At 39.5% G+C, this 13,296-nt stretch overlaps 1 protein-coding gene across 1 annotated transcript in view; it reads right to left on the bottom strand.

Annotated features, from left to right (window-relative positions):
- Nucleotides 1-13,296, bottom strand: part of NEO1 (neogenin 1) — a gene marked incomplete at its 5' end in the record, with an annotated part of 156,458 nt that overhangs the window by 76,405 nt on the left and 66,757 nt on the right. The window contains 2 exons of the mRNA XM_080351601.1: nucleotides 2,153-2,289; nucleotides 9,955-10,108. Of these exons, the coding sequence (XP_080207727.1) occupies nucleotides 2,153-2,289; nucleotides 9,955-10,108 (291 nt within the window). The remainder of the gene's footprint in view (nucleotides 1-2,152; nucleotides 2,290-9,954; nucleotides 10,109-13,296) is intronic.

A 13,296-nucleotide genomic window follows, 5' to 3' on the forward strand; every position in this document is an offset into this window, starting at 1 on the left:
TGTGAAGTAGAACCAGCACCCACCATCCCAGTGGGCAGGAGCGGCTGGAGTCACACACCACTGCACACACGGTTCATTCCAGGCGCTTGACAGAAGCTACAGCAAACCCCACCACCTTCCAAGAGGTACTCTAGATTCCTAGTGCTCCAAATTGCCTCTATTTCTCAAAAAAGAAAAAAATCCCTACTTATCATATCAAAGAATAACTAGGTTTAGCAAAGAGTTGAAATTCAAAGATGTTTCACAGATAAAGGCACAAAGAAGGTCACTAATGACAAAAACAGGGATTCATTTATGATTCTTTCTGTTGTTCTCCTCAAAAAGGTAGGCTACTTTAAAAACACTCTTTCTTCTCTCCAAACCCACCTAAAATATAAGTGATTTCTCAAGTGAATACCACTACTTACTTTCACAAGTAGTGAAAAAGCTACTTTTTCCTGTGTTCTCAGGACCAGTACTGTGTACATTTTGCATATTCATCAAAATGCTCCATTAATTTTCCCATCATCCTCTGAATCAAATGCAGTTCTCGTAACTCTAGCTCCCAGATACGCACTGAGGATAATAAAGTTGGGTGACAGTTTTTAAAGACACAGGGTAGCCTGTTCAACTCAAGGTATAAGAAAGAGATGATATCTTTAAGTGTTGCCAGTAGGATGTGAGTAAGCTCCATTAGTTTCAGGTACCATTTGAAGGAATGACAGAAGAAGCTTAAAGCAAACTCAGGAAGTTATTAGGTGGGGAGAGATGACACTTTTTCTAGTCTAGATGCAAATGGTAAGTGATCAGATAGCAGTTATGCCAACTATTCCACCCTTCGCCAAATTACAGTAATGCAGAAATACAATTGCTCTCTATAGTGACCTCTCAAAGGAAAGCAGAATTAACATTAGAACTAGCAAGTAAAATCAGAAATTCAGCTTTCCAAAATGCATTCAGTATAATCTTTAATATATTTTACTACTCAAGCATTACAATTTCTTTCTATTGTGCCAGGCACGCAAGAAAAATTCAGCGTAAAAGAGCTGGCAGAACATATTCTAAATCTTTATAACCAAATAAAGAAATCACATTAGTTTAGATAAGGAGCAAAGAGTGATCTCAAGATCACTTCCATCCCCCAAGCGACCTGGTTGTATATCCTACATTAAGGTTATAATCTCACTCATCTACGACTTGCTTCGCTTAATTGCATTGTATCATTAATATTATTAATTTCTACCACTGCCCATAAAGCTCAAAGCCTCGTGTCCATTCTGTAAAATATATGGGTGGGAAGTGAATTAAACGCAGCACACACTGAGCTGAGTAAAACCATCATAAAGCTCAGGGAAGCACCAAGCATGTAAGTATTTCAAAAGATGGAGCATCTACCTTTATTCTTTTGGCCCAAGAAACAAGGTAAGAAAAACGTGGGGGTTTTGTCTGCATGACCAGAATTTCTTGGCTTTCAAAAACCTCACAGACCTGTAAATTCCTGCTGAACAATTTCAAATCAATATCAAGATCCAATTAATAAAAAGGACACATTCCCCCATGAAAGCAAGAAAGGTGAAGAAGCCAAACTTCTACCCTTTTTTTCTCTCGCTCCCTAACAATTCTAATTTAATTGTACAGGTTTTTAAATCAATGTTATCAAATTTTCAGTGCTGTTTCTAGTAAAAATAGCTTTCAAGAGGAAGAAAGACAGTTATACACACAATAAATCAGGGTATTACTAAATAATTACTTATCTCGGGTTTTATCTTCTGTCAAGCTCTTCAAAAACAACAGTATATTTAAGGATTACGCAAAATATTATATGTATGTCCTTTTCAAGGCTGACCTAAGTAGTAGTACTCTAGGTCCATTTTTAGATGTGATCAGCCACATTAGGACCTTTGTCTGCCTTTAGAGCAAAAAGTATACAGCATCAACCACATTTCGTATTATATGAGAACATACAGCAGATTTTAACCATGCTCAAGATGCTTTTTGTAAGCAAATTCCACATTTGAATATTTATTAAATTATAAGCAGTTTGACCAAGAGTGACACGTAACACAACAGAACTGAGGGGGGTTTTGTCTGGTTTTTAACCGATCGCACAACAAAAACTCAACAAAAATTCAGCTGGGATCTGTTCTCTCTGAAAAGTAAACATTTGCCCCACCTTGCACGGAAAGTTCGGCCTGCGCCTCGATGGTGTCGTTGCCGTTCTCTGCCAGGCAGCTGTAGGTCCCGGCGTCCTCCACCACAATGTCCCCGATCTCCAGGCTGCCCCCCGGCAGCAGCACCAACCTTTCCGAGCTGCGCAAAACAAGACACAGGGTGAGCTGAGGGCCAAATGCACCAAAACCAGCTGTTCCCAGAGAAGCACATGCAGGACTGCAGTGTCTACGTAACCCAAAGAAGTGCTTACATATCATATTCCTGGGCGTCATTCACAAGGAGCCACGTTAGAGAGGAATTTTTAACTAGATATTCAAACTCCAGAATTGGCTTCATATTGAAAATTAACTTCAACTATATCAATTCCACAAGAGCAGCTCATCCTTTTTTACACTTTCAGCTTCAGTTCTTCTTAATTAAATGCGTTTCACAGTATTGAGACAATAGGAACTAAAACTTTAAAAGTTAAATAACACAACCACATCATAAAAAAAGCACATTTTGCAGATACAGCTGGAATGATTGCTTGATAAGTCAAATGAACTATAACATGCCAGACTTATGCTTGTACAACATAATAACAGCAATGTATATTGTGTTATGTAAATTAATGGAATTTTTGTAATAAAATAGCTGCTTCAGGAAGATGTCAGATTGCAGAATAAGGTACAGGGTGAAAAAATTCAAAAGACAAATTGAACAAGTTGGCAAAATTTCCATAGAGAATTTTCTCCCTCTGACTCGTAAAGGGGGAGGGTTTGCACTTATAAATGATCTGCTTTTTATTCTGAATGCAGCATTCTATGCAGCACCCTCAGCATCCTTCTCCCCTTGCAACCACCATTCCCTTTTACGTGATACAAATTTGTACGGGAGTTCTCCAAGATTCTTCATTGCTCCGAGTGTCCACAGTAAGATTTCAATACCAATACCGAAAACACCAAGCTGAGACAACACATCACGACTGGCTCATCCCAAGCCATTCATAATTGCAGTTAAAAAAAAAAAAGTGTGTATATTTATATATATTTATGTATATTTATATATATTTATATATATTTATATATATATATGTAAAAGAGTCTACCTGATGGCTTCCTTTCTGGTATTACCAAGCAATGGCTCAGCAGGCAGGAATGGACTGAATTCTTTCAATATATTAACTTAACAGCACATTAAAACAATTAACTTTTTTGATCTCTCAAAACCCACCAACTAATTATTTTCTCCATTTGAAATTTTAGTGGAATTATGTCAGTTGAAACAATGCTCTTTCTTACTCAGAAAGGCAAATGGTTAGGACACAAAGACTTTTGACTCACCTAAGTAATTACCACATAATTATTGATTTATGATACTACTCTAATTGCTCATCAAATTTCTGGTTCAATACATTTAAAAACCAACCAAACAAAATCATTATTGGAATGAAGTGAAAGAAACCAGTCCTAAGCATGTCCAGGGAGATGTCCTACTCAAGGAAAGGGATCCTGTTTCCGTGATCCAGTAACAGGAGGATCACAAAGTTTGTTCTGCAAGAAGCGTAGGGAATTTGAGTGAAGATGTTAATAAATATGAAAATATTTATTAGGAGCTTTAAAAAGAGGATAAAACAGTAGAGGAGTTTATGAACAGCATCGCAAAGAGGTTCTGGCTAAGAGGAAAACAGCAAGTTTGTCATTAAAGGGGCTTTTTGGAAGCGCTCAACAGTGATTTAAGGACATAATAAGGAGATGAGAAGATATATCTTGGATTATTTTGATGGTATTTTATTGTCAGTGCGGCCAAAAAAATACAAGCAGAAGCCCCCTGTTGTGGATCAGACGAAAAACTAATACATAGAAAAAACCAAGAGCTCTACTGGTAACCAAAGATAACAACGGATGATCCATCTCCCATCTTGAGCAAGAAAAGCCTGCACAAAGGAGATGTGAACAGAAGCTGCCAAAACTCTATCACTTTTCCCCCCCCCCCTTCTCCCACTTTCTTGTATTCTATTTAGATAAATTCATTATATTTAAACCACACAAGTCTGTTAAGTCAGCACAAAGAAACTAACGCAGAAGTCTTGGACTACACCACCTCCATGGCAAATGCGACCACCTAAGAAAGTTCTAAGACATTAAAAACATTTAAGAAAATGATGCTCTTCCCAGTTCTTGAATCTCTTTGTCTGTATCTGGATATCAACAGTCCACAAACACAGAAGAGCTTTCCAAATGTTGTCAAGTTGAACAGAATGGTGTGTTAGACACGTTAAGGCTGCACTAAAACCATGCCTAAAGAAAAATAAATGAGTAAGACAAGTCTGGACCGTGACGCATACATATAGGCAGTTCTGCATCTCCTTTTAGTATGTAAAATACCTTCTTTGATTATTTTTTGTAGCGTTCAAAACAAATTAAATTATTCTGACTGGCATATAATCCGCTGAGGGCTAAAATAAAAGAAGGGCTCAGTACTGCCAGTTCTGTTGAATCTCTTTATCAATGATCTGGACAAGGGCATCGAGTGCACCGTCACCAAGTTTGCAGATGACACCAAACTCGGTGGATGTTGATGTGCTGGAGGGTGGGAAGGCCATACAGATGGATCTGGACCGGCTGGATCAATGGGCTGAAGTCAATTGTCTGAGGTTCAACAAAGCCAAGTGCCAGGTCCTGCACTTGGGTCACAACAACACCATGAACGGTGCAGGCTGGGGAAGAGTCTGGAGAACAGGAGCTGAGGGGAGACCTTCTGATCTCTGAACTGCCTGAAAGGAGCTTGGAGCCAGGGGGCTCGGGCTCTGCTCTCCAGGAACAAGTGCCAGGAGCAGAGGAAACGGCCTCAAGTTGCGCCAGGGTAGGTTGAGGTTGGATCTTGGCACAATTCCTTCCCCAAAGGGCTGTGGGGCATTGGAACAGGCTGCCCAGGGCAATGCTGGAGTCACCATCCCTGGAGGGTTGGACAGATGGAGATGAGGTTCTCAGGGACATAGGGCTGTGCTGGAGTTGGGTTATGGTTGGACTCGATGATCCTGAGGGTCTATTCCAACTGAAATGTTTCTATGATTCTATGGAATGGAGCCAACTGGTAAATGTGAAACATCCATCAGTGACAGGACACAGAACAGGAAGGAAAGTGGTGTGGAAAGAACTGACTGGAAGTGAGAAACTGCAGCTAAATCACACAGGAATGCTAAAAGGCCCAGTGTGATTTTGATGCTGTATAATGCCTTTTTCCGGATATCCACCAACTTCTGTTGTTATCTACCTAAAAGCATCACGTGTTTACGATGCTCATTTTCCCACAGCCAGCCTCTGGCAAAGTGGAGTGAGGCAGCAGCCTGTCATGGGCACTGACCAGCACTTCATATGGGAACTTAGGTGTAAAAAAACTTACTAGATCTTGTCACATTAGAAACAAAGGTTTGTCATGCAGGATCTCACAAACTCCTTGTACACAGCAGCATTTACATGAATTCACTTTCTTTTCAAGAAACAAGGTTATGTAGTTCTCAGTCATCTAAATTGCATGCTATACTTTTATTTATCAATATTGATCCAATGCAAGTTCACTGCTGCTAAAAGCATGGAAGAAAACAACTAATCTGTCAAACTCTTTGGTGATTCCTTCTGTATGTATTAGTTGTGGAAGAATTCCGGACTTCAAAACCTCGTGCATTTATAGTAAAGTAAAACCATCTTAATTTTCTAAGGACAAGGACGCATTTCCACACAAGAGCAAAGCAATCAGATTTCAGACGCTGGAGAGTAAAATCAGCTTAATGTAGTAGTGGTAACGTAATTTCAAGTGTCATTAAAAACAACAAGGATTGATCATTCAAATGTCAGGTAACAAGAAAATCAAATTCAAGCCTTTTATATGCATTCCATACAGCCCTGAGTTACACACTCATTATATACAATTACTGGAGCTACTTGGATACCTAACTCATACACTCATTTTATGCTTCATTATCACAAAATATAGTGAGCCTTTATTAATTTACTGTATTCAAACAGCCAGTTATACCCTGAGGTTTCGGCTTCTTTTTTTCCTCTTCTAAATTACTATTCCCAAAACATCTTCTAATCTGTTTGCAGCCTCGGTAAAGTACAGCAGATAAAATTAGACAGTAAATTAGATTATTTCGTGGAATCTACTACCAGAAAAATCTCCATAATTACTTTGCTATGTTTAACCTTTACTGAATTGGGCAAGTGTAATTCACTTAATACAAATCACTCTGAGTGGCTGGCAAACAATAACATGTAATAATTGAAAGTATAACACATCTGCATGAAGCATTAAGAATATGTATGTGGTCATACAATTAAAGACTTCATTTGAACACACACAGCAACAGCATTAAATTGATCCCACACATGCAACCTCAGCTTTCTGATCCACTTTAGACAATTATTAACCATAAAACCACGTTACAGTTTTTTGCAGGCATTATCCAACATAAAATGTTGCTGAACTGAACAGCCCCAAACCACCAAAGAGTCATCTGTGCTTCAAGAGCCTTAGTAAAATAGGATGTTAATGTTCAGGGTCCTTCCAATTGTTTATTTTCAGATGAGCCATCTCATTTAATGTAACGTTTTCAAGAATTTGAGGCACATGCATTTGTAATTTCTCCCATATAAGTGTCCAAATACACATCAAGATACATAATATATGCTGTTTGAGGTTTCAGAGCAGAACATCATTCTCCAAACGACTGAAACCCTGTGCCCATCTCCCAGGCTCTGGAAATCCACTTGTGCAGCCACCTCACCTGAAACATCACTTTCCAACCTCACAACCAGCGAAAGCACAAAACTGCTCCTGTATTTGCAAAAAACCAGAACCTCACACAGTGCATCCTTAGCCAGATGTTAAAAACAAAGAATAAAAACAAGTACGAAAGGCTCAAAGTTGGCAAAACCTGAAAAACTCTTCAACCTGTAAATAATTAACATTTCCATTACAGCCTTTTGTATCAGGGAATATTAAAAAGATGGTGAAATCACTGTAAAAGTTTTCTGTAAAAGACATCAGATCTATTCAAATAGCTGTACACTTGACCGCCCATTGCTATTCATTTTTTTCTCCATTCCTGGCAGAAATATTCTCAGTTTACGGAGGAAATCCAGCTGAAAAAGCAGAATGCGTTTGCACATTGCTGAACCACAGATATGACAGGGTGGCCAATCCTACACTGAAGAACTATGAGCACAATACACTATATGAAAGATTATACAACAATTAATACATATAATGGGCTTCTTTCTCCTGTTTTGCTCCGAGCTTACAGGCTAGCTTCGCATTGTAAAGCTCTGGTTTGGAGCTACAAACACCAGAAATCTCAGCCTAGAATAGGGTTTGGCCTTTTCCTTTCTTTTCTAACTAGGGAGTTGTGAGAAAATTATGACATATCAAACATTACTAGCTTGACTAGTAAGCCAATTCAACCAAAATTAGTTTAGAAAGTACTTTATCACAGCAAACGCATTTCACAAGATACTGCATTCCAGGCTGCTTGTTTGAACCAGTGCCAAGACTGCCAGCATTCAGCTTCACCCAGATTTATCCACACACATCAATCTCATTGCAGCCTTTGACAAACACTCCATTGAAATGCAACGCCTTCTCTTTTTTCAGGTCTTCTAACAAATATTTAATTCCAAAAACTCACCACTCCAGATCCTTAAAATTAAGCTATTTTTCATATAAATACAGGCTCCTGTATAAACACATATTCTTGTTAGAAATGCAGCTTGAAAGGAAAATGTTTAACCTTGTATTGGCTTAATTGCCACAATTAAAAAAGACAAAAATAAGGTTGTGTGCCTAAACCATTTAACAAGGAGTAAAAATCAGGGACACAACTGACCATGCAATCCAGGCTAACCCCATAGTACATAGAGATGGGTACAAATATTTATGTATATACAGGTGTGTATACATATATATGTATGTTAATGGCTGCAGTGTGTGTGGACAGACGGCAGCCGTGATTTAAGAGCCTTTCCCAGGCAGAATGTACATTGAAACTCCTCTGGATTAAACAGACTGTTTTTTTCTTGGGACAAAGAAAAGTCATGCTCATAAGAGAAGTCTTACTTGGATATCAAAAAGGGGTTTTAATACAAATTAAAAGTGATTTCATGTGTAATTAAATTAACAGAACATGCATAACAAGATGAGGTACCTATTTTGCAGCAGTCTAACTGCTAGCTTTACTCCAACAATAAATCTTAATGTTTAGTTCTAGAGACTTTCCGGTTATTCTGTTCTAAAGCATCATACAGCAGCTGTCGAGGTCAAGGAGTTAGGAATTTTTTGTTGCCTACTGTTTGAATCTGTTCTCTGCTAAGCCACAGTCATGAGCCGCAGGCTTCAGGGTTTTGGCACAGTGTGATCACTTAAACAATGAAGGAATCTTACTGCTACAGAAGGGAAAAAAATCAGTCTTCTACTTTACCTGCCTTCAGACTAAACTCTAGAATGAGCACACTCTTCACTGTAAGAAAAAATCCACTTCATCAGCAAGGTAACTTTAGTCACTCATGTCCAGCCTGCCCAGGAAAGCTCCTGAGGACATGGACAGGACTGTATTCGGAGCAGGAGTTCAAAATTTGGGTCTGCGTTGAGGGAGCTTTAACTCGCACCCAATGCAACGTAACCTGGGGAAGGGTGGCGCAGAGGGGCACCAAAACTTAAGATGTGACAGGATATCATTTTACATACAAGAAAAACAAATTAATGTCTTACCAGGCGCATTTATTGTGGCATTTCATCACATTTGACTGTGCAACCCTAATGATTCCGTACAGTTCTTTATGAGTGATTTCTTATATTTACAAAAAAAACAATCTAAATCATGTGCCATCAGACTGACACGGAGACAGTTTCTCAGTATTAGCAGTGTTAGTCATTACCCACAGGAACTTGCATTTCCCAGATAAAGACGGTTGAAATTATGAGCCCCTGGATTTTTTAATTTAAGAGTTGACAAAAAAGAGAGATCTATTACCATCACTGGTACTGCAGAAATACTTCATATTCCTTCAGCTGCTTCTGTGGCAGCCATGCCCAATATAACTTTAACCCTGATTGTTTTACAATTAATTTGTTTCCACATTAATCTCACCACTGACTCTGAGGACACTGAGAACATTCGAGTATCTGTTTGTAATTTCCTTGTTCTAGCATGTCCATTAAATAGACAAAGAGATAACTTTCCTTGGTAAGACCTGTTTTGGTTTACATACATATTTTCTACCATGTTATTTTGAGTGAATACACCAGCATTGACAGTGTATAATAGAGCAGTTTTCACTTAATCCATTCCTGAAAGCCCGTTTTTTTTATATCATGCCTAACATTTTAATATTCTCTTTTAATGAGAAATTATTACATTCTGCTTATTGTTAAATTCTTATGGAACATTTAGATGCATATTGGAACATCACTACCCAAAGAGTAATGTGAGTGCAGGGCTTCACACACATGATTTGCCAGCATGAAGAAGAAACAGGTTTTATGCAGTGTCCTTATTCCCTTAATTGCTTCTTTTATTCCAGTGGCAATCTAAAAGTAATATATTCTTAATAACCTCCCTGCTTCAAATAAGATTTCTTGGTTTCAGGTGCCTACAAAAAAATGAAAATGCTGGGATTGTTCCATGAGCCTCATGAACCACCTTACCTGCCACAAGACTCCGTCTAGAAGCTTCTGCTTTTAAAGTGACGCAGAAAGCAAATTGTGCTGTCGTGTAAAACAGTAAACTCTAGCTGGATTCCTACCGTTACATAAAAATATACTCACCCTTCTGTGATAAGCTCCTCTTCATTTCTTGTCCACCTGATGTAGGGAGTTGGAAATCCTACGGCAACACACGGAAAAACTGCACTTTGCCCAGTAACTCTAGTTAGAGAAGACGGCTGCTTCGCAAACCTCAGCTTCTGCGGCACCTCCGGATCTGCAAACGCATTGGAAATGACAAAGTCGTCACCAGATGTGGAATTGGAAGATGCTCATATTAAAAAGAACAAATGAAACATCTGATTTCTTCCCTGCATCTTCACAGGATTGAATCATCATCTTAGCTACACACGGGTTTTCCCTCCTCACACATGAATAACTCTTTACCATTTCCTCCAGACAGGCAAACTGGGATTCTGACTCCTCCAACTCCCTGGAAAGCAATTTGGGCTGAAAGCTACTGCCTTGAAGCTGGAATTACCACCAGCTAGCAGAGCTTTAGCAAATAAAGGTACAGGTTTGACTTTGTCCAGCCAACCTCAGGCTTTTAGGCACTAGAAAATGAAATTACTGCAGTAAAGAGTCAATCCTAAGTGAAATAAAATAACTAGATCATTCACATGCTGAAGTAACACAAGATTTACACTAAAACAAAAATCCACCCTGGTTCTCCATCCCTTTGAAAACAGTCAATCCTCTGAAGTAGTTTTGCTTTGAATTGGGCTGGAGGGGGGTTTGTTTCATTTTCTCCTCCCCCTTTAAAACAAGCACAAGCAAAATTCCTACTTAGTCTTTACTCACTCTTCCCTACAGGAAAAGGCCCTTTGTGAGATCTGAAAACATACTCACCAATAAAAGCAGTGTACTCTGAACTAATCTACCAAGAACAAATATCCAGAACAAAAAGGCTACTTTTCCACTTTACTAAAAATCTCCATGACTTCCCAAAGGCAACCTTAGGACACAGTTCCCAGAGCTGCAACCAGTTCATCAAGGGACCCCAGTAACACCTTGATGGAAGATGCAGCTTGTACCCTTTGTCTCTGCGATACCTCCTTGCCCCATAATTAAATGAGTTACTACACACCAGCATTTTTGTCAACCGCTCAAAAAACCCCAGTGTTTATGCTGCATTCACTGGAGTTTTCTCAATACCAGTCGTATGACAAGCAAGCTCCAGCATCGGACAAGCTAATTTCGGTCCCCTAAATGGGGCAGGCTGTTCTGTACCTGCACTATTTTTGCTCACTGAAGCCCATTCTGTGCCCATCACACACAGTATTTGGTCCCTGTTTCACCTGGGACCCACATGATACCCCCAGGAAATTCTGAAAGCTCTTGGATTCCATGTTCTTCAGCTCAAAGTGCTAAAAATACTAACTGAGCATTTACAGCGCTACACCAAGGGCGTGCACGTGTTTCAAGGTACAATAAGGTCGCCAGGGTACTGGAGAGAAGCAGGCACAATGGAAATCACGTTCCAGAATTGTCCTGGGCCGAGGGAGCCAAACTCCAGCGATCCTGGATCGTTCTGTCTGTCTCAGGCCCACACACGAACTATCACAGCAGCTCTGCCCACATTCCCAATTGGAAGAAACAAATCTGCTTGCTCCAGAAATAAAAGCACATGTGAACAGGCGGGTAACACAGAGAGTGACGTGGAGTGGCATATGGAGCAAACCGAGCTGCAAAAACCAGGTCTAACAGATTGCCAGCAGGTAAAGACACCAGGGAGAGGGGCTGGTACGAGCCACCGCAGACACAACTCATTAATGCTCCGAGCTCACAAAAAGGAGTTCAGGTCTCAGGTTAGCGCAAGCTGGATTCAAAGATTAAAAGTCTTTATTTTTTATTTGCATTCCTATATTTGAAAGCACCTGCTACCAAGCAGCAGAGCTCAGAAATGCAGACAGAGCTCCACAGATCAAAACAGGAAAAGCAGATGCTGCCCATGCATCCAAATCTGTGCCATGCGAGCACGTGTCGGGTGTATTTCGGGGATTCAGAAGCAGGGTGGTGTCAGGCACGCATCAGATATAAAATGAATGGAGAACAGATTAATTCAAATCCTTCTTTCGTACACATCTCAGACCAAACAATCAATTATGGGGCCGCTCAAGATTAAGAGAGATTTCTGTTGGACAGTTTAATCCCACCTCAAAAGAAAAAACGGCTGCTGGGAGGGACTGCGCAAAATTTAACTCTATCAGCACTTTCAGACTCATGACAAAGCAAGGAAATAGCGTTATTTGTATTCTCTAATAGCGTTATACTTCATCAACTTCAGCAAAACATTATAAAAGCAAGTAAACTATACCTGGAACCATAAGAAATGGAAAGATCAACACAGTATGGAAGTTTATCAGGAAATCTCCCCAAACAAACAGAAAAGTCTTAAGCACTCATTTGAGGGGCTATAGAAACATGAAGGTAAAGCAAACTAAGTAATTAAATTAAGCATCTTTTCTAAACCTGTATCATTATATGAAGAGATGAACCTTTCTTTACAGAAAGTCTAAAGAATTTAATGAAACAAACTCTTACTTTTTAAGCATGGTTCATTTCCAAACCCTAACAAACATCTCCATTTTAAAAGAGGGAAGGTTGCAACGGTAAAATTGGGGTAATTTTAAAGAGCCCCAAAACCCTCCAAAGACAGCGATTCAGCGACCCGCCCCGGCACTTCTCCAGGCACTACCAATGGAATCAGAATTCCAACACAAAGACTAATTCAGAAGAGACAGCACAAAGTTCTGGAAGTAATGTGGAAAACCCGTACAGAACACAGCCTGTATTCCCCTAGTTTGGCAAAGCGTGGCTCGTGCTCCTGTCTTATTCTGGGTCAATTTTCAAAGCTTTGCGTTAGGACATCTTGTGACACACAGGAGTGTCACACAAACAGAACACCCTAAATGTAGAAATAGGACTGGACTTTTTGTTTTAATTAAGAACAAAATCCAAACATTTCAGCAAAATAGGCATAGCTAAACCTTTCAAAATAAAGTCACTCCCCTTTTTGTGTTCTGGAGACTTCCCACAAGGGTCCAATGTTAAAGAAACATAATGTCCTAAATATTGCGACAATTAAAACTGCCTCAACTTAAGCATCCCAAGCGTGAGGAACTAAGCACTAACTTCTTTTGGAAACTTCAACAGTATTCTAAACATGGGATTCAAGCCAGCGAAACTTAGAAATCCCCAAATGTTTCTACTCAAAGAGCCAATTCCCTCCTTGTAACACATCACAATGGAAGTTTATTATTGGCGACTTTTAAAATGAAGACTTTCCCAAAAAGCCCTTAAAAGTTAAACCATTAAACATGACAAAAAAGTATGTGCGAATTTTTGGCCTTTTTCCAACCACTGCAAAGAGCTCAGACGTTGATAAATGACTTTGCTTTTCTG

The sequence above is a fragment of the Nesoenas mayeri genome (genome assembly GCF_963082525.1).
Source record: "Nesoenas mayeri genome assembly, chromosome: 11".
NCBI classification, from domain to species: Eukaryota; Metazoa; Chordata; class Aves; order Columbiformes; family Columbidae; genus Nesoenas; species Nesoenas mayeri.